The following is a 24,528-nucleotide window of genomic DNA, read 5'->3' as shown; positions in this document are numbered from 1 at the left end:
TGTAAAAGATAAAGTGAGGCATAATGTTGTTGAAACTGAATTTATTTTTCAAATTTTAGTTTGTTCATAATGTTTTATTTTACCGGTCCGGCTCACTTGAGATCAAATTGGGCTGAATGTGGCCCCTGAACTAAAATGAGTTTGACACCCTGCTCTAGTGTATTCTGTACTTCTGTAACAGACCGCAGTGCAAACCAACAGTGGGGTCAGTATTTCTGCTTCTTGTTTCGTCTGTTTGACGTTTTAATATGATGGCATTTAGAAATGGCTTTATGGATGGCAGCTGGTGTTACATACATTGATCCACAGGGAAACAAATAATGACCTCACACTGCTGCTTCAGTGTTATATGAATCAGCCAGAGTTTCGTTTGCAGTTGTTGTAGTCAGAAGCAATTGTTTGGTTGTCAGAGATCTGGTTCAGCATCAGGTACCGGATCTGAACCAGCACTGGTACTGTACTGGTGGAGAGGAGATATCTGGGAACAGCAGCATCCACGATCGCAGTTAAACAGTAAATCTGTCAGACGACAAGTTAATTCAGTTTACAGAGAAATAAAAATGGCAAATTAAATACTTTCAAGAACCTCCAGTTTGTTCTGTAAGTACTTAGTTGATTTCAACATTTTAATAGAAGCTCTATAAAACTGATATTAAATTAGAAGCAGAAAGCTTTTTGTAAATGAAAGAAAGCGGTTTGACTGTAGGGGAAAAAAACACAAGAAGTTCACATTACTGCACAAATCTACTAAAAATGTAGGAACTGATTCCAGATTCCTGTCATTTGGAGGATTAGAAAGAAAGCAGTGAACGGACTGTGTGACATTTTAAATACATCAGGTTTATTATTCCGAACATGTCACTAACGTGCGCAAGGTCACATTGAAACTGTGCAAGTTTTCAAATGAAATCCATCTCTTAGTTTACAACAGGAACAGCGAGGAAGAGCTTTTCATCATCGTCACAGGAAAAAATACTCAATATGCGCATTTATGAAGAGAAACATGCAAACATGGTCTCAAGATAAGATTAATTCTACTTGATGATCAAGCAAAGACATAAAATTAATCTGTTTTCAGATGTTTATAGACTAAATGATTAGTCAGTTAATTCATAGCAAAAATCATCGAATTAATCTGAATTTAATTAACTCACTGTTAGATCATTTTATACGTTGACACTTTACTGTTGCTTTGTTTTCTGTTGTGTTTCATGGCACAGACATATTGACATGTTGTATTGATTTAATTACAAAAATAAAGCTCTGATACAGAGCTTCTTGAATTTAAAGAATCCTCTTCTGCTCAGCTGAGAGAAATAAAATTTGTCCTTAATTTTTAACACTTTTTTACATTTATACATTTCTGTGAAGTTGTTATAACAGACATTCTGACCTGAAATGTGTCTGCAGCTGATCTGAAGCCAGAATTTAGAATAAAACTGATTTAAAACAGAATCCTGCATTCATTTGTTTGTTTATTCGTTAAAGGCTTGAATTTGTCTTTAACTCTAACTTAGAAATGCCCTTATTGATGTTTTTATTTTCATGTCTTACAAAGATGATCTGTAGAAGCATGGAGGAATCTGAAATGTTCAAAAATTTAAAATCCTCCATTTTACTATTGAGAACTACAGAACAGGAGGTTAAAAGTCGAACAGGGAGCAGCACACAGCAGCTCAGGTAGCAGTTAAAACAGGTTGGTCAAGTTGAAACTGTTCACTCACAGAAAACTGTGGACAAACTGTCAGCATAAAAGGTGAACATCAGCTGTTTCAGGTTAAACAAACTGTCCTGCAACCAGAGGTCAAAGTTCATGACCTGAAGTGACCTCGAGACCCTCAGAGCTCAGACCTGTCGCTGCCCTCGGGCTGGGCTCACTCACCTGATTGGCTGAAGGAGCACTGACAGGAAGCTGAGATGGGAGGGGCTTACAGCAGCCCTGATATGTGAGTGGCTGCTGCAGGCTTCTTAACAGCCAATCAGAAGTGTGCTAATGTGTAACATCTGTAGCAATGGAAAGGACTCAAGCTGAGCCGCTACAGCCAAAATGGCCTGAGGGTTCATGTGAGTGTCAGAGACGAACTCAGGTGAGTCTCAGGTGAGCGTCAGATATCTTCAGATGAGCATCGGGTGTTCAGCAGAGCGACATGCGTTTGCGGTGCTGCTCCACCAGCGGCACCAGGCAGCGTGGCGTCCCGGCCTGCAGCAGGAACGGGTGCTCCAGCAGGTCGGCGGCGCTGCTGCGCTGCAATGTGTCACGAGTCAACATGCGGCCCAGGAAGTCCTTCAACACTGGAGACACCTGGAAACACAGACAGTGACATCATCAGCTACTGATCACGACCCCACAATGAAGAGCTAGCTAGCTAGTCCAATAGCATGTGTCTGCAGAGCCGGAGGCTGCACCGACAGGGCTGTTTGTTTTATAACGTTACAAACGTTTATATTTATGCATGTCAAGGAGTCATAGAGCTAATTTACCTTTGTGTGTTTGTGTATTTAACTTCATTTTTATTTAATGTTATTGTATGAAATAAATATAAATATATATCTGCCTCCAGAGTTGTTTGTGTGTATTGCCTCTTTCCAACCTTTCAGATTGTGCTGTTTGACATCTCGACACCACAAAGGCCATTACAGACGATTGCATTATTATTTTACCGGATAATTACACAATTTATCCAAGTAAAAGTTAAAGAATTAATTCCAGGCTTCTTCATGGAACAGGTATAGCCACCGCATCTTTATTAGGAACTTCATCAAATGACAACCAACAATTTCCCGCCACTCACAGAATACTTCACTTCCATGTATTGGTGCACACCTCCTTCACAATAAAAGCATGGCTCGAAACACCATGAGTAAAAGAGTATAAATTTATGTTGCTTAACACAAATCTCAGCAACCCAGTCATGATATTGTAATATTTGCTATTTGGGTGAATTAAACCTTTAAAATCTTAGGTAGGATATGAAGTAGTACTTTGTGTGGAATATTCGATGTGGTCCTGAAAGTGCAGCCTCCGGCTCTGTAGACAAACTTACCAGGGCCAAAATGAAAGTGGAATACTCCTTGAAAAATTCTTCTAAATTCTAAGAATATTTTGAGTGAAATCATCCTTTAAAACTGTGAGTTGTGCATTACAGTGATCATCTATTGTGGTAACTTGAAATGCTGAAAATGTGCGACAGGAAGTGTGCAGCCCTCTAGGAGCAGTCTCAGGCTCTGCAGACATACCCTTCTCAGTTAGTCAGTTAGTATTGTGATCAAATCTGTCTGGAGTCACAGTCATGAGTGTGTTTCTGACCCTCTGGATGTTCTTGACGTTGGGCGCTGGTTCGTCTCTCAGCTTCTTCATGGCGCTGACGGGCGTGTCGCTGAAATATGGCGGCTCTCCGTCCACCATCTCCACCACCATGATGCCCAGAGACCAGATGTCCACCTAAAACACAGAAGTCATTCATGTTTCTACATTTAATCTTCCAAGCGACTCCTTCGGCTGAATTCATGCAATAAACCTTCAGCACAGAGTAACTCTAAGCAGACGACCGAGAATGAGGTTTCTCAGTGTATCTGGAGGTTTCCTGGCTCCTACCTCAGTCCCATATGGCTTTTTGGAGATCACTTCAGGAGCCATCCAGTACGGAGTCCCAACCAGAGATTTCCTCTTCAGGACATCTTTACTGATCTGAGCGCAGAAACCAAAGTCCGACAGCTTTATCTGCAGCAGTAGGCAAGAAGAAGAAGGGATCAGCTGTTTTTATATTCTTTACCAACACATGCACAAACCCAGTGAGAGCGTCCTGGTGGAGCCTCTAAATCTAGGGTGTCAAACATACGGCCCGTGGGCCAAAATCAGCCCACCAGAGAGTCCATGGGTGAAACACTGTGCACTATAATGTCAGTCAGCAGCTTCAGTACAAAAGAGTTTGGTTTGGTGGAACCCTGCTGTTCATGCACTGACACGTCTTTTATGTATTTTTTATGTATAAATTTAATGCATTTACAAGGCAGGAGGATAACTTAACCTTCTTCCTTAATAGGGAGTCTGTTCAGGTAGTCAGGATTACTACACAGATGTAGAAATTAATGTAAATTTAAAATAATTTCTAGATCTTGTCAAGTTGTTTTGATCATAAACTAAAATACTGTATCATTCAGTTCCAGATACCTGTGACCAAATGTTTTGTACTTCGGTAGATATTCTCTGATTTGTAAATTGTAATGCACAAATGATTAAATGAGGCATAATAATGTTGAAATTGCATTTTTAAAAAACATTTCAGGTTGTTCATAATATTTTGTAAAAATATAGTTCATTAAATATGAACATTTTCAGAATGTGCTTTTTTGCACTAAATCAAAGGGAAACATTTGGAGTTGTGGCTATTTATAGGTTATTATGCTCAGATTTTACTGGAGATCAAATTGGGCTCTACGTGACCCCTGAACTAAAATGAGTTTGACACCCCTGCTGTAAATAAACAATCACTGCCACCAAACAGGAAAAATTGGCTCTGAGCATCATCACCCTCATGCTGTTTGCAGAAAAACTGTTAATCCTGCAGATGTTTCAGTTCACAGAAACAGCTGCTGAGCAGTATGTAAAGATAAGTGAGTGACATCTGACAGCTGTGGACAGGGTTGTTCGCTAAGTGCTAATGGGTTAATAATGCAAATAACCGACAGGAGATTGTTCACTCTGCTTTCACTAACCATGAATCTAAAATTAACTGATTTAGAAAAGGCATATTCTGGGTAAATTTTTGTCTCTTGGACTAACTATGGCTCAATTACAGGGTATTCTGCTGATCAATGAGCACTGTCCGTGTTAGAAAAATAAAATGACCAGTGAAGTGAAGACATTTTGACCAGGACAGACCTGGTTTTAGCCTTCAAGTTTATAATAGTAATCATTATCACAATTTTAATTATGAAGCATCTTAAAATAAAAAGGGTTTTACTAAGTGCTTTGACTGACAACTCAAAAGTTGGCTGCAACAACAGTCAAGATAAAGTTACAGACTACAGATGAAAAATGCAATGTCAATATTAATAAATACAAATACAATAATTAAAGTCAAGTCACAGTTATGAATATAGCACATTTTAAATAACAGACACTGAGCCAAATTTCTCCCCAGTAGAGAATTATGAATGTTACATATTCACCTGGTAAGTTCAGACTTTAAGCTTAAGATCCAACAGTGGTATTTATTCTGTGAATTCAAGTAAGTAATTTAAATAATACAGATAAACTATGTAATATTAGAAAAAAATAAACATTTTACCTGATTAAATTGAATATTAAGGTTAAGTTTCTGGAATATCATTCATTTTTCGGACTGTTTTTATATACCGGTTTAGACACTACGGTAAAATGAATTATGGAAATTTACAACAAAATTAAATATTTACGTTGCAATTAGTGCTGGGCAATGATTAAAATTTTTAATTGTGATTGATTGCATGATTAATCGCACTGTTACACATAAATTAAATAATGAATTTAAAAGTAGTGTATTCCGCACTTTTATTTTTAAAGTACTGCTATATGAACAAAAACACTAACATTTGGTTTGCAAACACTTCAAACAAATAAAGTGCTTTTTAACAGCAGTCTTCCCTTTACACGGTAGCAGTTAACATATTTCTTGTAAATCTCAACCTAAACATAAAATGTTGTCAAATCAAAAAAAAAAAAAAATGAAGCTATTTGCCACTGCAAGGGCATTAATGTTTTATCTGGTTATAGAAAAACAAGCTACCCTCAGAGTCCAGAGCCACGATCATAACATTATAACATGAACCTTCCCAGCAACAGCAAGTTCACATTAATAAATCTGTATTCTTATTTTTCTCTGAACAGGTACCAGCAGAAACATTTTTCTTGTATCAGGGAGCAGCAGAAACAGTCCATGTGTGGGGACTATAGTTCCTGTGTATGGGTCGCCCGCTAGTGGTGCAGGTTGAGGCTCATACGTGCCGTCATTCGTTGCGATCCTAAGAACGTTCCTCAGACTGACATCTTCCATGATACTAATCGGAATGCAGTCTATATCTAACTCCTTCGCTGCGGCATTGGTTAGCTTGTCTTGTTTTAGTTTATCTCTATTTCTCCCACACGCTGCATCCAACCATTCTGCCGAAGCCTCCCTCCACTGTTAGTTTGGGTGAGACGTGATCCATCCCAAGTAACGATCACCATCCAGCCCTCCTGTGATCCATGGCTTGTCTCTATGTATATTCAGAGCCAATGAACAATGGACTTTCACAATAATAACATTTTTATAAAAAACTGCTCGTTAAAAACCCATTAACGTGCCCAGCCCTAGTTTCAATATTACATAAAATCCAAATTTATCAGACCAACTTACATGTTTAGGTTAGGACCCTACAATGCTAGTGCTGGAGGTCATTTTGTGACTGAATGTGATCACAAAGACAGAAAAATCGATGAGTTACCCTCCCGTCCAGCGTGAGCAGGATTGAGTCGCTCTTGATGTCTCGGTGGATGACTCCCTGGGAATGGAGGTAGGACAGCGCCTGCAGGACGCCCTCACACACAGTCGCTATCTGCTCCTCATTCAACCTGAAGGACAAGGAAACACTGTGAACACTGAGAACCTCCATCTAACGACAGGTGTGTGTGTGTGTGTGTGTGTGTGTGTGTGTGTGTGTGTGTGTGTGTGTGACATCCTGCTCACCTGGTCTCACTGACAATGTTGGTCAGAGCGCCGCCCTGCAGGTACTCCATGATGACCCACAGCTCCTCCTCCACCAGAGCGCTGCGGTACATCTCCACCACGTTCTGGTGCCGGTAGTCCCTCATGATCACCACCTGGGACATACGGGGACAGACACTGGCTGTACATCCAGCTGCACCAATCACATTCCAGCAGACAACCAAAGTGAATATCAAAACACCTGAGCACCCGTCCAGATGCTGATGGTCTGACTGGCAATGTCATGTAAAGATCAGGGTAACTGTTTCCAGGTAAAGCCCCGCCTCCCCCATCCGCCCCACCTGTACCTCATTGAAGAGCAGCTCTCGGCGCTGCTGCTTCCTCAGGTCCATCATCTTCACGGCCACCTGTCGCCCGCTGTGCCTCTCACGGGCGATGCACACCACACCCGTGGAACCCTCCCCGATCTTCACAAAGTTCTCCAGCGTCGTCCTCGGGTCGCCCGGATCCACCACCATCTGCAGCGCCGCCTTGAACTGCTCGTGGGTCACCTTCTGAGGACCTCCATCAGGTCCTGCCTGCTGGGAGGAGGAGGGGAGTTGACCCGGGGAGCCGGCAGGTGAGGGACGGCACAGGGAGGGGCCGCCCTGAATGGAAGGGGTTTGAGTTTTTGTAGGGACGCAGAAGCTGGAGGAGGGGCGGGGCAAGCGCTGAGGTACCCCTCCACCTGTGATGATGGGACTGCTGGTGCTGTTGGGGGGCGGCAGAAGGAGGCGAGAGGTGGGGGAGTTGATCTGGGGGAGAGCAGGAAAACAAACGACGAATCATCAGTCACGTGTTTGCAACATATTTCACTGGTGTCACCCTTTGTTCATTGTTAAAAAGTACAAAAGCAATATGATACATCCAGTTTTAATGCTAAGCTAGGATAGCGTTTTCCTCCAGACTTTATGCTAAGCTACGTTAGCTATTTTCCATTGCTTCCCGGGTTTATGCTAAGCTAAGTTGGCTCGCTTTCTTTGTTTTTTGCCTTTGAGCTAACCTAAGCTAAAGTTTTCCTCTGTTCCTAGTCATTGGTGCAGACACAAACTAACGAGCTGCAGCTTCATCCGTACCTACAGACATATTAGGGAACTTTAGGTCACAATGTGGAACCATTCCTTTAAGAGAGCAGCCTTACCTTGAGATCGTAGGAGGAGTGTGGCCTTTTGGGAGTTTCTCTGGAGGAGGACAGCAGGTCTGGCAATTGGCTGGCAGCTGGTCTGAGTCTCGGATGACCCCTGCTGGTCTCCACAGTCTGCTGGTCGAAGTGACATGAAGTCGGCCTCTGTCGTATCCCCGCCCCCTCACTGCGGGCGTACCGTCCAGCTGACTCACCTGTCCTCTGAGGTGTGCTGGGTGTGGGGGACGTGGCCTCGGACTGAGAGCCCATCTGGCAGGTGGACTTGGCTCTCTGCAGGGCTCCGTTCAGTTTGGGGCTGCCGCTCTCGCTGCGCACCTGTCGGATTCGGTCCTGCCAGTAGGTGGAGCTCCTGCCGCTCTTGACGCTGTTGCCATGACGATTGAGCTCCTCATACTGATACGACTCGTCCTCGGCCAGTTCTCCCAGTTTGCCCAGTGAGCGGGCCCGTTTCCGTGCCGACGGGCTGCTGCGACGCAATGAGTTGGAGCTGGAGACGGACAGACGGCTCATCTCCGAGATCACGTGACTGATGTAGTCGCCGTGACCGATGAAGCTGCCGCGAACGATTGTCTGCAGAGACACGAGCAACAAACAAACGCTCACCACCTGTCACAATATCACAACCTGTAGTGCCCCCTCTGTTATTGCCCCCAGTTACTACCCTATTGTTAGTAGCCCTCTGTTAATTACGCTCTGTTAGTACTTCACTGTTGTCTCTGTTTTTATTCCCCGGTAAATACTCGTCTGTTATTACCCTACTGTTACTACCCCTCTGTTGATTACCCTTCTTTCATTACTCCACTGCTATTACCCCTCTGTTGCTACCCCTCTGTTTCCATCCCTCTGTAATTACCCCTTTGGAGCTTCAGTGACAGTTTCTGCACATTAGACCAGTTTCAAGTTATCATCCACATGTTATCATCTTAAAAATGAGTTGCTATTGTTATTCTTTGAGGGTAACCTTTGTTTCTAATGCTAATGTTACCTTTTGATGCTAATTTAATCTTTTCTTCAATGCTAGTTTTGTTTTTTTAATGCTGTTACCTTTAAATGCTAACTTTAGCTGCTAATGCTACTTTTTAATGCCAACTTTATCTTTTCAGTGCTAATGGTACTTTTCAATTCTAATTTTAGTTGCTAATGCCAATTTTACCTTTTAATGTTAAATTTATCTTTTCAGTGCTAATGCGATTTTTCAATGTTAACTTTAGTTGCTGTTACCAAGGGTTACCCTTTAATGCTAATTTAATCTCTTTTCAATGGTAGCTTTAGTTTTTAATTCTCATCATACCTTTAAATGCTAACTATCTTTTCAATGTTAATGTAACTTTTTGAGGCTGACTTTAGTTTCTAATGCTAATGTTACCTTTTAATGATAATTTAATCTTTATTTCAATGCTAGTTTTGGTTTTTAATGGTGTTACCTTTAAATGCCAACTTCGGTTGCTAATGCTAATGTTATCTTTTAATGCTAACTTTATTTTTTCAGTGCTAATGGTATTTTTCAATGCTAACTTTGTTGCTGTTGCTAAGGGTTACTTTTTAATGCTAATTTAATCTTTTTTCAATGCTAGCTTTGTTTTTTAAATGCTAATGTTACCCTTTAATGCTAACTATCTTTTCAATGTTAATGTTACTTTTTAATGCTAACGTCACTGTTTAATGCTAATGCTATGGTTTAATGTTAAGTTTGGCTTGTAATGCTAGTGTCACTTTAGAACTTCAGTGCTAATATTACTTTTCATTGCTAACTTTAGTTCTTCAGTGTTAATGTTACTTTTTAATACTAACTTTAGCTTTTCAACGCTAATGTTATTGTAGATGTTTCAGATCATTTGGAAACAGTTTGTCCACCAGTGAGCAAAGATGGGCTGATTTTGACAGTGAAATGTCCTAGAAAAACAGACATGAGTTAGTGAGGTCTGTACATGCCCAAGAAAATATCCAGAATGTTGAAATCTCAGCGATGAAAATGAGTAATTATTAAAGAGATTAACAGTGGTTTATCATGTGTAATTACAGCAGTAATCGTCTTGAGGCTGACATAGTGTCAATCTGCTGTCATACCCTCAACACTGAGCATTTCAAGAACTCAGTAGAGAGTCTAATTTTATTCTTTTCCTTGAAGTCGTCAACTTTCAGCACCAACTAGTTAATTTATCATATAAAACGGCTCTTTGAAGAGGTCAGAAAACATCAGCAGCTCTGGTACAGCTGTGCATCATCTGCTGAGGAGGAACATGGGATCCTAACCCTAACCCTACATTAGTATTCATCATCAGTGTTTCCCTTACATTAGCAGAGATTTGAGTGCACTTTGGTGTGGATGTGTATTAGCTTATTTAAATATAATTTTTATTTATTTTTTTATATCTATACCCTGACAGAGGGAGATGAGATGTGTTGGAGCAGTTCTAGACAGGTCGCAATCAAAACACTCAGTCAGAGGTCCAAAATGCAAATAAACACACAGCACTACACGGCCTATGAATGGTTGCATTGGGACTCTCGCATCGATACACTTCTATACTTAAAGCATTTCAGCGTGATTCAAATATGGCCTCTGACCTTCTTTGGTACGAGCTCGACCTCAGTGATCCTGGAGGGGTCCACCAGGGGACGGGGCCTCTTCAGTGTGTCGATGACGCTCTGCCACTGTGGCGGCAAACCCACATAGCGTCCTGTGATAACATCGAAGGATGTGTGGACACGGTGTTGGAAGTCCTGCGGCGCCGAGATCTGCAGCCTGTGCTTCTTCTTCCTGCGGCTGAACATCGCCACGACAAAGCTGTGACGCTGGTGGGCAGATGATGAGACCTGAGGGAAACAACCGGAAGCAGCAACCTTAGCGCAGGAAGAACAACACCACCAATGCTGCTGATCAGTCCGAGACATGGCCGGAGTCCCGTAAATACAGTGAAATACAAATTAAACACAGTGAAAGCACAAAGACATGCTGTGGGAGAGTCTTGACACTGACAGCTCCTCTTCCTGCTCAAGTGATTCACCTGAGCCAAGTCACGTGACCTCCTCCACCCTCCTCTGTCAAACACAAACCGACCAAACAGCCCAGGCGAGATCTCACTCGTCTGCATAATTACCAATAATATTTCTGTAAATTACAGCTGGCGTTTGTCCACAGCACACCAGAACATTTCACACATTTAGATTCAGAAAAATAAACTTGACACTGAATCTGGACAATATGTATTTTAAATAGAGTTCGTTTGCAGATTTTCCTTTATGACTCTCAGAGGAAGGAGGTGAAATCTGGATTTGTTTCCGACTTATCTATGCACACACATTTGTAGATAATCAAAGGTTTACCTTCTTTTCCAGCATGCTTAATGAATGTAACAAAAAATGTAGTTTCCAATAAAAGTGAAAACTAAATAAAAGTTGAATGTTAAGTCGTTAAACTTTACCTTGTTTTCCTGCTGTCAGGAATCTTCAGAAGTTTAGTGTTTTAAAATATCAAACATGACTTCAACTGACCATGACAATTTATTTGAGATATTAAAAAAATTAACATTTTTTATTGTTTCCATTAACTTTTTCTAATGTGTAAAAAAAAAAAAAAAGCAATACAAACTGTATACTACTGCTGTATAGTTAGTTTTGTTAGCTCATAGTTAGTGTTCGCTCACAGTTAGCATGTGTTAGTTACTAATATGAGGAGGTTTCCAGATAGCTTGTGTTAGCGTCTATTATGAGCAGATAGTTTGATAGCTTAGGTTAACCACTGTTTTGAGTAGATTATCCATAGTTAGCATGAGTTAGCTCCTGTTCTGGGTGGATAGTTTACAGTTAGCATGCATTAGTTCCTGTTCTTGGTGGATAGTTTACAGTTAGCATGCATTAGTTCCTGTTCTGGGTGGATAGTTTACAGTTAGCATGAGTTAGCTCCTGTTCTGGGTGGATAGTTTACAGTTAGCATGCATTAGTTCCTGTTCTGGGTGGATAGTTTACAGTTAGCATGAGTTAGCTCCTGTTCTGGGTGGATAGTTTACAATTAGCATGAGTTAGCTCCTGTTCTGGGTGGATAGTTTAGAGTTAGCATGAGTTAGCTCCTGTTCTGGGTGGATAGTTTAGAGTTAGCATGCATTAGTTCCTGTTCTTGGTGGATAGTTTACAGTTAGCATGCATTAGTTCCTGCTCTTGGTGGATAGTTTACAATTATCATGAGTTAGCTCCTGTTCTGGGTCAATAGTTTACAGTTAGCATGCATTAGTTCCTGTTCTGGGTAGATAGTTTACAGTTAGCATGAGTTAGCTCCTGTTCTGGGTGGATAGTTTACAGTTATCATGCATTAATTCCTGTTCTGGGTGGATAGTTTACAGTTAGCATGAGTTACTTCCTGTTCTGGGTGGACAGTTTACAGTTAGCATGCATTAGCTCCCTTTATGAATAGATAGTTTACAGTTAGAATGTGTGTGCTCTGAGTAGGTAGTTAACAGCACAGTGCCATTCGCAGTTATTTCTAATCTAATCTGAATTAAACTGTGAATTTATTTTCACTGATCACCAATTTTGCCAAACTTTGGGGCCCACTAATGAAACTTGAATTTGATGTCATGTTAATGAGATCACATTAACACAATGTTATATAATGAGTCTTTGTGGTTGATGAGGACGGAACTGATACAGGTCAGAGTCAAACAGGGTCATTACATTAGATCCATCAGCTGATCCGAGGAACTCGCTGCTCATCATCATCATCATTATCATCATCATCATCATCATCATCCAAGTTAATGTTTGAAAGAAAGAAACACTGAAATTAATTTTGTAATAATTATGAACAGGAGCAAAACGATCAGGAGACAGATTAAGATTTCAAAATAAAAGTATTTTTCCTGTTTATTTTATTTTTTTTGTATGTTTTCTATCAGCTTCACGCAGACAGCAGGTTGCCTCCACTAGTTTTATCATAAGCCTATGTTAATGCTAGCTCCAGGTTCTAACCTGGTTCTAACCCTAGTTCTCATCTGAACTTGGTTCTCACCTGGATCTGTTTATACCTGAACCTGGTTCTAACTTGGACCTAATCTTATTTGAATCTGCTTCTAAACTAAACCTGGTTCTAACCTTGACCTCATTCTAAAGTGAACTTGGTTCAAACCTTCACCTGATTTGAACTTGAACCGTGAAACCAGATCTGGACCCTCACACAGGTCTTTAAAGGTCTACACATAGATCCCCCACAAAGTGTAAAACTCAACCTGGGTCTCACAAAAACACAAACACACACAGACACACACTTCCTCTCTCTCTTACCTGAGTGTGAGTCGATGTCTCTCTGCTGCAGGTAGACCAGGTCCAGCCCAGTCCAGATCAGGTCGGTCCACCTCGACCTGGAGGGAAACACAGAGACAATGAAGCACAGAGCCTCCTCCACCTCCTCCTTTGCTTCATCATCCATCATCATCCCTCCCTCTCCTCCTCCTCCTCCTCCTCCTCTGACTGACCGGATCAGATCATCCACATCCTCCTCCACTCCCACTGAACAAACATGAGCAGGAGGCTGCTGCAGTTCAGTCTGTGAGCTGGAATCTAAAACTGAATAATGATGCTATCAATGAATTGTCAGTCTGTTGATTGAGTGGACAAAATAATGGGAACATATTTGGGAAGAATGTGATCCAGAGTGAACCTGCAGCAACCGTCAGCTGACAGGACTGTATGTACAGAGGGAAGGTCTGAGGTGTCTGCTGACACTGCAGGTTATTAGTTTGTCACTTTCCACTTGCTGTACATTTGGTCATGTCAGCCAATCAATGAACGGCAGCTTGATCATCAATGAGGAGGAACATTTTCTGACTGTGTTTTAACTCCAGAAACATGATTGCATTCATGAAGACACTGACTGATAAATATGAAGAGGTTCAGGAGTTATTTTGACTCCTTAAGATTTCTGTAAATCCATCTTTCCTGCCAGGTGAATCTCTCTGTTGTCCAGGTGTTTAGATTAAACTGTATTATTTAGGACCTTCTGATACTGCTAATGCTAATTTCTTTACTGCAGAACTAGCTGCAACTAGAGACATCAGACTTTGTACAGCGATCTATGAACCGCAGAATGAGTCCTGATCCTGCTGTCAACCAGCTGAGCTGAAATTACTGTTGATATGTGAATTAGTGGTGTTAGCTGTCTGTTCTGGCTAATGGCTAACATCACACATAGCAGCTAACAGCAGCAACAGTTCTTAAGTAGAACATGATGCACAAAGGTGGAAATCAGATGTTATCATAAAGATCAAACATTAGTATAAAAAGTCCAAATGACACCATTTCTGATTTTCAACTTTTTGGCGGTCCTTGAACAACAAATCATATGTGGTGTGCAGCTCTGTCAGGAAAATTGACCAAATATAAGCTTAAAATTGTGAGAATCCTTTATTGTACATGTCCTATTTAAAAACATAATCAAAAATAATGACCAGATTCTGCAAAAATACCAAAAAAAAATCAGTATTTCATGGCAGAAACTAAAGTCAAAAATGACCCAGTTGTGACCAACAGTCAAGCAACAAAAATCTGTGACTGTTCGGATGAACTGCAGGCAGTGTTAATACAGAGCACAGAGGAGACAAGTATAGAAACAAATTAAAAATGTGAGTAGTAAAATATCTATAGTATGTACAGTCACTATTTTTCAGGATTGGGAACACCTGTGGTTGCTTAGAAATAAATAATCAAAGGAAATTTTTTTTGTTTTGGATTTATGACATTGTAAATGCGTCAAAGTACAAAGAAGACAGTTATAAGTTCCCTCTACTTCTAGCCACTGTTGTCCTATTTATACAGAATGAAAAATGCTCCCACAGTGAATAAAAATGTGACAGAAGCAAATAAAACTCACATAAATTGGGGTGCAATTGTTAAAACATAAAGAAGGACTGAACGTGTTAAAAAGTCATTTTTTCTTGTGTAGTGGGAGGCGGTTAGCTTAGCTTCAGCACACCTCCTGCCGATAGGCTAATATGGAGAACACTGTATCAGAAATACATTTCAGCTGCTTCAGATGAAATCGAGAAAGATATGTAGTGTACCGCTGAGTGGGGGAGTCCTGTTAGAGCTAACTAGCAAATTTGATTTGACTTTCTAATGTGACATAACAAGGACCGACTCAAGCTGCTCGCTCATTCTGTCAAAAAATTCTGAAAGATGAAAGAAACGAGTACATTTAGCAGGAGGGATCAGCATCATCCCGATCTCCAACCAGGACCAACTCTCTGGATCTTATTTAAGTCTTTACAGTCAGTAAATGAAGCAGATGAATTCACTGAGCAGCTCCTGTTTGCAGTGTATGATGTATGTACAGACAGTTATCACTGGATCACTGTAATACTGAAGAAAACCTAAAAACTGTTATTTCTCTGGTTTCCTTAGTGGATATGTGGAGGTTTGTTTTATTGGGCACGAGACATAAAGGTATCCTTATGAAGTGGAAGTCATACTGAATGTAAACATACACGTTTCCTGTCTGTTCGGGCAGATTTCACTGAGGTATGAATTACCTGCAGCCCCCTGATGGAACATCTTTGCCTACCTGATAGTCTAGAATACAGACCAGCTGGAAACACAAATTAGAACAACCCTCTCAGGTCTGTTTTACCTGCAGGATTAAAGAAAAGCAGCCAAAAAAGACATAGCTGTCTAGTCAGAACGCAGATTACGTTTGCAGCGTTAGTGAATCCATCAACATCAGCTACAGTTTTCGCCTCAACAGTATACAAACTGTCCCTTTAAAGTTCTGTATGGCCCATAGAAAAACCCAACTGCTGACACCTAATACACATAGTGTGTTCAGTGAATGGAGCATCCGCCTGTAGGCTGGGTGGATTTAAAACAACTGGTTTCAGTTACCATCAAGAACAATCTGACCCCAGTAGACAAACTGGGATGATTACAACCACTAGCTCACCCAGGGTTCACTGGGAGACACGTGGAAACATTTAGTAACGCTGTGTCACCCACAGAGTCGTTTTTATTCTGATGTTCAGATTAAAGGTGAGAATTTGATGAAGCGTCATTATTTTCTGAAGCCTGAAGCGTAATCACGTGGAGCTGATGGCATACTTTTGGACACTAAACATTTTATGGTGAAAGTGAATGAATAAATTATACAAAATTTTAGCTTTCATGTGTCATAATTACAACTTGGAGAATTTTCAGTCAGGTTTTAGGTCTTTACACAGCACAGAAACTGCCTCTTTCAAAGTAACTAGTGACCAGCTTTTTGCAGCTGACAGGGGAGAAAGCACAATTTTAATTCTTTTAGACCTCAACACAGCCCTTGACGCAGTATATAATCCATCAACAGAACCTTCACTATTTTTTTAGTGCTACAAGGACGACACACAGATACACATCCTCCTGGCTTCTGCTCACCCAAAAAGCCTCGCTGCACAAAATTACCTTGGACTGAATAACTCCAAATCATACAGCAAATTGTTCAGTCTCCTAAGTCGTATCAGTTCAACTGAGAGTCAGTCTTTGTTGTGTGTCCATGTGAAGCCTGTTTTCAAAAATTTTAGACCGATATTTGATTAAGATCTAACCTTAGAACCACAGATCGAACAATTCGTCAAGTCCTGCATTGTTCAGCTAAGAACTATCTCCAGACTCAAACTGACGCTCTCAGACTACGACATGAAAAGGGTCACTAACATTATTATATTTTCCACGCTCGAGTACTTTAATTCACTCATTGTCACTCTCTCATCTCCAACTAGCTCAGGATGTAGCATCTCGGCTTTTTGTGGGCAAAGTCACATCATCCCAGCCCAGGCTTCTCTCCACTGGTTCCCTGTTGGCTTCCGAATTGGTTTCAGGATTTTACTGATCACTTTTAAAGCATGTAACAGTCCGGTCTAAAGGTACATAGTAGAGAAGTTGAGCCCTGTATGAGCCAGTTCGTAGCCTTAGATCCAGGTGAGGCCCTTCTGGCTCCTCCAAAGTTGAGGTTTACATCTGAAGATGACTGAGCTAAAGCGATCAGGGCCTCTCAGCTGTGGAACAACTCTCCTGAAGGTACGTGTCCACTGGATCTGTCAACTTTCAGGCGTGCCACTAGCTAACTAACTAGGTGTTGGCAATCTGAAACGATGGAGTGTATCCATCATTATTCCATGAAGATGAAATGAGCATAGTTGTTGCTTCAGTTTTCCACAAAGAAAAATAAAGATAAGCATTTTAAAAAGCTAATGTTGGCATACAGATTTGTTTTGTGAAGCTATCTATCTATCTATCTATCTATCTATCTATCTATCTATCTATCTATCTATCCATCTATCCATCTATCTATCCATCTATCCATCCATCCATCCATCCATCCCTCAGTTCATTTTCTCAGATTTCCTCCTCTCTGCTTTGGTTATTACCTATCTTATTGTCCTTTATATCTCTACATGTGTTTTTGTGTGGACACAGTTGTTCAGGGAGGAAACAGCAGTGTATCCTGAGAAGATAGTGAACCAGCCTTGAATCTAAACAAATAAAGTTTTTTATTATTATTATTATTATTATTATTATTATTATTATTATTATTATTATTATTATAGTTGTTAGCAAATGAGCGATTAAACAGATCAGCTGGCAGTCTGGGAGTCCATGTTTACATGCCGATTAGAGGTGATAATGTGGGGTTAGTTAAGGTGTTCATTGGTTAACGTCCCTGCAGAGCAGCTGTGTGTTTTCTGGGTGTGACTGACATACCTGAGCAATCAAACATGACCAGACAGCCTACACGACCAGACAGCTCCGCCGTGACTCCTCAGTGTGACTGTAAACCAGCAGAGCCTGACTGGAACCAGACTCACCACCGAGCCCACCAGCAGCTATAAAGCCCTCCACCGACCTCCTGCAGTGGCAGGGAGGAGGTCAGGATGGATAGCTGGGTCAAACACATTGTAACCATGACAACCAAGGTCCTCTAACCTTAATGAAGACTTATTTGAACACAAACCCGATCTTTCTGTGAACCCAATCAACCCTTTACCACAGCACCATCACATCATAAGAGCATTAGTCGTCATGTGGTCAGATCACATGGTCAAACCTCCAGTTTGCTCCTTCAGGTTGGAGGACTGGTTGATCTTTTAGAGCCACATCTGTGGAGCAGCACAGCAATCCTTGATGGATGTTGTCCAGGCTTTAATCAAACAAGTAAACTGTTAGCTTGCTGGCTTGCAATGGTCCCAGCAGACACCTGGAGTCAACATCATTGGGTCAGTCTGGATCACATGAGTAGACAGGAAGATAGCTTTAATCTGTATAACAGCTGTGGCAAGATCTCCAAGATGCTCACCAACCTACCACAAGACTGCAATCCTACATTTGACTGCAGAAGAGCTTCAGGAAGACTTAGCAGACTCTGGAGTGGTGGTGCACTGTGGACCGTCAAGGAAAAGTCATCAGAAGAACGTCTTTCCTGCATCTTCACGACAAAACTCAGCTCCACAAGTTTGAAAATGAATGTGTAAAAAAGACTGAAGCTTTTTGGATACAAATTCTGTAGACTAATGTAGTTTTAACAGGAATCTTTTTTGCTAGTCCTGCTGTTTGCAGGACTAGCATATTAGACTAAATACTTTTCGAAACGTGTTCCTAATAAAGTGGCATCTGAGTGTGCACAGAGTACAGAATAGGTCTACGTAAAGAACCCAAATATATAACTTTATTTTAGGGGTTTGCTAGATTATGTTTACATATCTTATTGTTCAACAACACAATATTTTTCTCATACTGTACATAAGGCCAGTAGTGTTAATGCGTGGAATTCGTAAATGCAACACTACTGCATATGTATAGAACAGTGTCCTCAACTGGAGTAAAAAGTAGTAGAAAAACAACTACATGTCCATGGTGCCATCAGTTGAGCTGTGCATGTCTGCAACAAAGTATAATTAAGACTTTAGTATCTGTAAGTTTTTTTTTTTTTCACTTTTTACATACACAAAATAGCAGCTATATACCACACTGAATGAAAAGGAGAAGCGATCCATTCTAATCTGGACAGGTAAGTGGTTCCACAGACTAAAAGGCTCAGTCACCTCTGTTTCTGAGCCTGGATCTGGGAACTTTAAGGACCATCTGATTAGCCGACCTCAGCGATAGAACCCATTTAACACCATAAAAACAAGCAATAAAATTTTAAAAACAGGGCTACATATACATATACATAGACAAACCATCACACTCACAATCACACCTATGGACAATTTAGAGTCACCAATTAACCTCAGCATATTTTTGGACTGTGGGAGGAAGCCGGAGTACCCGGAGAAAACCCACACATGCACAGGGAGAACATGCTAACTCCATGCAGAAAGATCCCAGGCCGGGACGGGAACCAGGGATCTTCTAGCTGTACGGCGACAATGCTAACCACCGAACCACTGTGCAGCCCCAAAGGAACAAACAGCAACATTGCACACATGATAGAAAAGTCAACAATTTTGTGGGTATCTTGTTATTAATAAACTGCTGCATTGTGTCAGATGGAAAAAGAATAATAAAATATCTGCACAATAAATCAGCCATGTGCTGCTCTGCTCTGAAAATAATCAGTATTGGTCAGTAGTTTGGTAGTTGCTAGGTCCTGAGAATGCAGGGTGCACAAAATTTTGCTGTGGACTTTTCCTTTCATTGTTATTTTGAAACTGTTCAGGATGAAAATAAAATAATCAAACTTTCTATTGGAAATCAGATCATCTTTGGCTCACTAAGCAAGAAAAAAACAATTAAATAAATTTAACTGTGAAAATAATAGTTTTGTTTAAATGATCCAAAATGTAAATTAAATGACTTTAAACTTAAAAGAAGATGGCAGAAGAGCAAACGATGATTATGTATCTACAGGAGGAGGAGGGAAAATGTTTGGAAGCTGAGCATCATGGAGTATTTCTGCTGTCATGTCATTGTTTCAGTTCCAAGTTCAAAGATCTCACACAGGAAAATAATGACGCCTCAACTGGAAGTGTCCACATAAAAACTGAAGTAATCAACAAACCAGAGCTGCAGTCTGTGTACAGACACAGCAGAGCCTGAGACAATTGACTCACTCTATCTCTTAACACTGACTCACGTCTGAGAATCAGTTTTCAACCAAACTGAAGCCGAGTTGCTCAACACCAACAAAGAGAGCAAATAAACAATGTGAAGACACACAGAGGAAGCATGTTGCTGTTCTCAGATCAGTTACACTTTCACACCAGACTTCCATTCATTCGGATCAGCTTACTGCAACACACACACACACACACACACACACACACACACACACACACACACACACACACACACACACACACACACACACACCCACACACACACACACACACACACACACACACAGCCAGGTGTGAGGTTGACCTGCTGCTTTCAGACATGGAAAAGGTTCTCTAAGGAACCCAATCATGGTTCCTCAGGTGGAGTTTGTTCCATGGTAAAGAACATTTGCAGAGTCGTGGAGTGAGTTCTGGTTCTGATCATATTTAACACTTCTCGGTATACACCACACATCCGCACAAAACTCCATCCAAATATCAGCCAATTTAGCACGTATCAGATAATGTGGTTAAAACTGCGTCATATTAAATTACAGAGAGAACAGCAGACGGTTCCTCTGAAGAACAAAGCAGCAGTCGAGTTTGTAAAGGCTGTTTTTAGGTAGACGGTTCTGAGTGGAACAAGTGAACCATAGAACTCTTATTTCTGTTCATTTGGTTTGCAAATTTCCCACATCCTTCGTAAATTTATCACTGTTTCTTTATAGACCAATTTTTCAAATTGTTCAAAATGCTACATACTGGTTCACAAAGGTTGTAAAGAGACCGTAGAACTGGGTTCTTTACAGATATAGATTATATATTTATGAAAGCCAGCCTGCTAGAGACTTATAACATGTCCTTTATAAACAGTATTGGTCCATGTAGAATCCTTAGAACCTGTTTCTGTAAGGAATCTTGAGAACAATGCTCTGTAATGACACACATCACTGATATATTTTACAAAACCTGACTGCAAAGACTCTTCAAAATGTTCTTCATAGCACAATAAAGGTCCATCTGGAACTGCTGAAACCTAGTTCTGTAAAGAACCTTGAGAACAGTGCTCTTTACAGACAGATCATTTCTTTATTTCTGATAACCAGACTGCTCAGACTTTCTAAGTCACTCTTCAGTAGTCACAATAAAAGTCCATGTGGAACTGGTGGAACCTGGTTCTAGAGAGAACCTTCAGAGGAGTTCTGTCTACAGCCACAGTTCTGGTATTTGCCAGATGCTGTTATTGTGGATGTCTGGACTCAGCCTGGGTCTGTGGAGAACCTGTTAGTTTACACAGAAGCAAACACTCACCTGGCAGCAGAGTCCAGGTGAGTCCAGGTGAAACGGTTCCTGCGTCGTTCTCCTCTCCTCCTCAGACTCTCTGCTGCTCTTCTTTCTCCTCCCACTGTCTCTCTCCCTCCCCCACCTCACTCATCTCCGTCTCACCTGGTTTCAGCTGGAAGGAGGCGGGGTTTAGTTTGACTGAACATTTTCAAATTCAAAGAAGCTTTATTGGCACATCTGCAGGTCAGCACTTGACCAGTCAGTGGCAGCCAGTCAACACTGCTGCACATCAGGGATAAAACTGAAGAATTTCAGATTGCTTTGAACAGACTGGTGCGTTGAACTGAGAAGCCTCAGCTCTGTTGATACATAAACTGTAGCAGCAGGTCACATTAAAGCTGTTAAACAAGTTTTCAGTCTGTTAAGGCTCTGAAAACATCCAAGCATGGGAACAAACTCTTTTCTTGCTAAAGTAAGCTGGATATAAATGATCAAAAAGATTAATAACTGGGCTAAAAGACAAGAAACATAAAACTCGCTTAAAGCAGTGGTGAAGGAACAAAGACTAAGATGTGAAGAGGTCTCTCTCTCTCTCTCTGCAGGCTGCAGCTTGCCTCTCTCTCCCCTCAGGCTGAGGAGGACGTGACTCAACAGCCAGACTCCATTCATTTTACTCTAAATTTAACCTCCAAGATTAGACACCTAAACTAACCACAGGACTGTGTGGAATAAAGTGGGTTTGAATTTATCCATCCATCCATCCATTATCTATACACCGCTTAATCCTCACTAGGGTCGCGGGGGGGGGCTGGAGCCTATCCCAGCTGACTCAGGCGAAGGCAGGGGACACCCTAGACAGGTCGCCAGTCTGTCGCAGGGCCACATACAAAGACAAACAATCACTCTCACATTCACACCTACGGGCAATTTAGAATAATCAATTAACCTCAGCATATTTTTGGACTGTAGGAGGAAGCCGGAGTACCCGGAGAAAACCCACGCATGCACAGGGAGAACATGCAAACTCCATGCAGAAAGATCCCGGGAAAGCCGGGACGCGAACCAGGGACCTTCTTACTGCAAGGCGAAAGTGCTAACCACTACGCCACTGTGCAGCCCTGGGTTTGAATTTAATTCAGGTTTAATACTTGAACTAAAATAATATCAATGACCTACTTCACTTCGATGTAAATCTTGTCTAACTATCCTGTGTTTACTGTTAGTGTTTTGTTGTGGAGAAAAAGTTGTTGTATTAGTTGGTTTCTCTAGTTTCTGTGTTGTATGAGATAAGATGGAACTTCTAATCCCAAAGGAAATTTCTTATATGAATTGTTTGTGTTTGATTTCTTGTTTTACTCAAATGTTTTAAATTATTAGTTCTTAAACCTGCCCACAAGCAGCAGCTTAAACAAGACAGTGAAGGTACAGACCCTTAAAAGTGAGCTCATATTACAGGATTGTTTTACCAGCACTGACTGGGACACTTTCAGAGCTGCAGTTAATCTCTGGACCAAACATGGAGCAGTATGGTGCATGTAGTTCCCACTGCACAGACCCGCACATGTCCAAATCAAAAGACTTGGATGAATAATCAGGTGCGACACATGCTGCATGCTCGCTCCACCTTTAAATCAGGCAACAAAGAGGAAGACAGGATCACAGAGTACAATCTCAGGAAAAGCATCAAACAGACTGGAGGGTTTCTACTCTAAGATGAATGGAGCAGGACGCAACACAGAGATAACAAACAATAAGACCTCCCTGCCAGATGAAGTGAATATATTTGATGCTACTACCGAGCAACCACATAAGCCACAGATCTGTCCAAAATATGCATATAGACCAGCGAACCCACCGCTCACAATGTCATCAGCTGACTATGAAAAGCTCTGAGAAAAATCTGCCCCACAGGGCAACTTGTCCAGACAACATCCTCTCATGGGCCCTGAGGGTCTGTGCTGCAGAACTCACTGGTGTCTTCATTAGCATTTTTCGACTCGTCTCTTTCACAAACCACAACTTCATCCGGCTTTATAACAACCGCCATCATTAAAAACCCCAAGAAAACCCAGTAACCTGCTTGAACAACTACAGATCACACACTGTGACTATGAAGTCCTTTAAGAGGATCATAGTGGGACACACCATGTCCACAGCTCTCTTTACACTGAGCCCCCTTCTGTTTGACCTGATAGATCTACAGTGGACACCATTTCTAATAAAATAATAACACGGGTGTCTGTATTGGAGTGCCTCATCTGCTTATCATAGTCTGTCAGAATTGGAAATATCAGAATACTTGTAATAAACACTGGCAGCCCCCATGGTTGTGTATTATATGGAGTCTCAATTTGCAGAAGTCACAACGGTCCTAGTTGTCAACAAAATGACCAATGAGGCTGGGAGCTAGAAAACCTGCTGCTGTGGTGTCAAAACTCTAGGAAACAATGCCAGAGGAAGGACATGGAAACTGCACCTGAGGAAGGAGAAACGCCACCAACTCAGTGTGCATCAGTGAGAACTTCATCTGAACCCTCCACATCTCCCTGCTGACCAGGAAAACACAGCAGAGCTTCTTCTGGTGCACTAGTAGAATAGAATAGAACAGAATTTATTGCCATTTGCACAGGTACATCACAGTACAGGTACATTGGAATTCTTGTACGTGACTCAGAGTAAAAATAAGAATAATTTAGCAACAATTAAAAAGAAACAAAAACCCTGAAAAAAATCACACTAAAGTTTAAATAAATAAAAATTAACTGCAGATATTAACATAAAGATTAATATATATATATATATATATATATATATATATATATATATATATATATATATATATATATATATATATATATATATATATAAACACAGCAATCAGTAAAATGCTCATTGCACATTGTGAGAGAATTGCAGTATCTCAGTATGATATAGCAGCTGCACACAAGTGGACCATAAGCAGAGAATGATCATGTCACATCACAGATACAACCAGCTGGACTAAATACAGTCTTCACACTAATGTAAATGCACATTTTGATTTCTGCACTACATTCTTTCAGCACTCTTCTTCGTATATTTAATTTGTCTGCCTCCGTTTGCATTAATAGATGTGATGAGTGAATACTGTAATTAGATTAATCACGACACTAGATGGAGACATAGTGAGCTAATTTCATTGAACTGATAATTTGTTTATTACTGCATATGATGAAAAATATCTTTGGATTAACTGGGGAATTCTTTCTGAATATTTAATTCACTGGACCCTTTTTCAACAGTTTTAACGTATGAATCACAACAAGCTCACCAGGTGAGATGA

The 24,528-nt window shown here is 40.9% G+C and overlaps 1 protein-coding gene across 2 annotated transcripts; it reads right to left on the bottom strand.

Moving 5' to 3' along the window:
- Positions 1–819: 819 nt before the first annotated feature.
- On the bottom strand, positions 820–23,794 carry pak6b (p21 protein (Cdc42/Rac)-activated kinase 6b). 2 transcript variants are annotated; one of them, XM_055016024.1, is made up of 11 exons: positions 23,683–23,794; positions 21,234–21,378; positions 13,147–13,223; positions 10,438–10,686; positions 7,867–8,439; positions 7,034–7,480; positions 6,708–6,841; positions 6,466–6,592; positions 3,596–3,721; positions 3,308–3,442; positions 820–2,302 (listed from the first exon to the last, which is right to left on the bottom strand). In XM_055016024.1, the coding sequence occupies exons 4-11, from the start codon at positions 10,642–10,644 to the stop codon at positions 2,135–2,137; spliced, it is 1,917 nt and encodes a 638-aa protein (XP_054871999.1). In that variant the 5' UTR covers positions 10,645–10,686; positions 13,147–13,223; positions 21,234–21,378; positions 23,683–23,794; the 3' UTR covers positions 820–2,134. The 2 variants fall into 2 exon arrangements, with proteins under 2 accessions (XP_054871999.1, XP_023147164.2); XM_023291396.3 differs by lacking the exon at positions 23,683–23,794 and having other exon boundaries at positions 21,234–21,412.
- Positions 23,795–24,528: the final 734 nt, after the last annotated feature.

This window comes from Amphiprion ocellaris, chromosome 12 (assembly GCF_022539595.1).
Source record: "Amphiprion ocellaris isolate individual 3 ecotype Okinawa chromosome 12, ASM2253959v1, whole genome shotgun sequence".
Classification (NCBI taxonomy): Eukaryota; Metazoa; Chordata; class Actinopteri; family Pomacentridae; genus Amphiprion; species Amphiprion ocellaris.
This window is presented reverse-complemented; position numbering and strand designations above follow the sequence as displayed.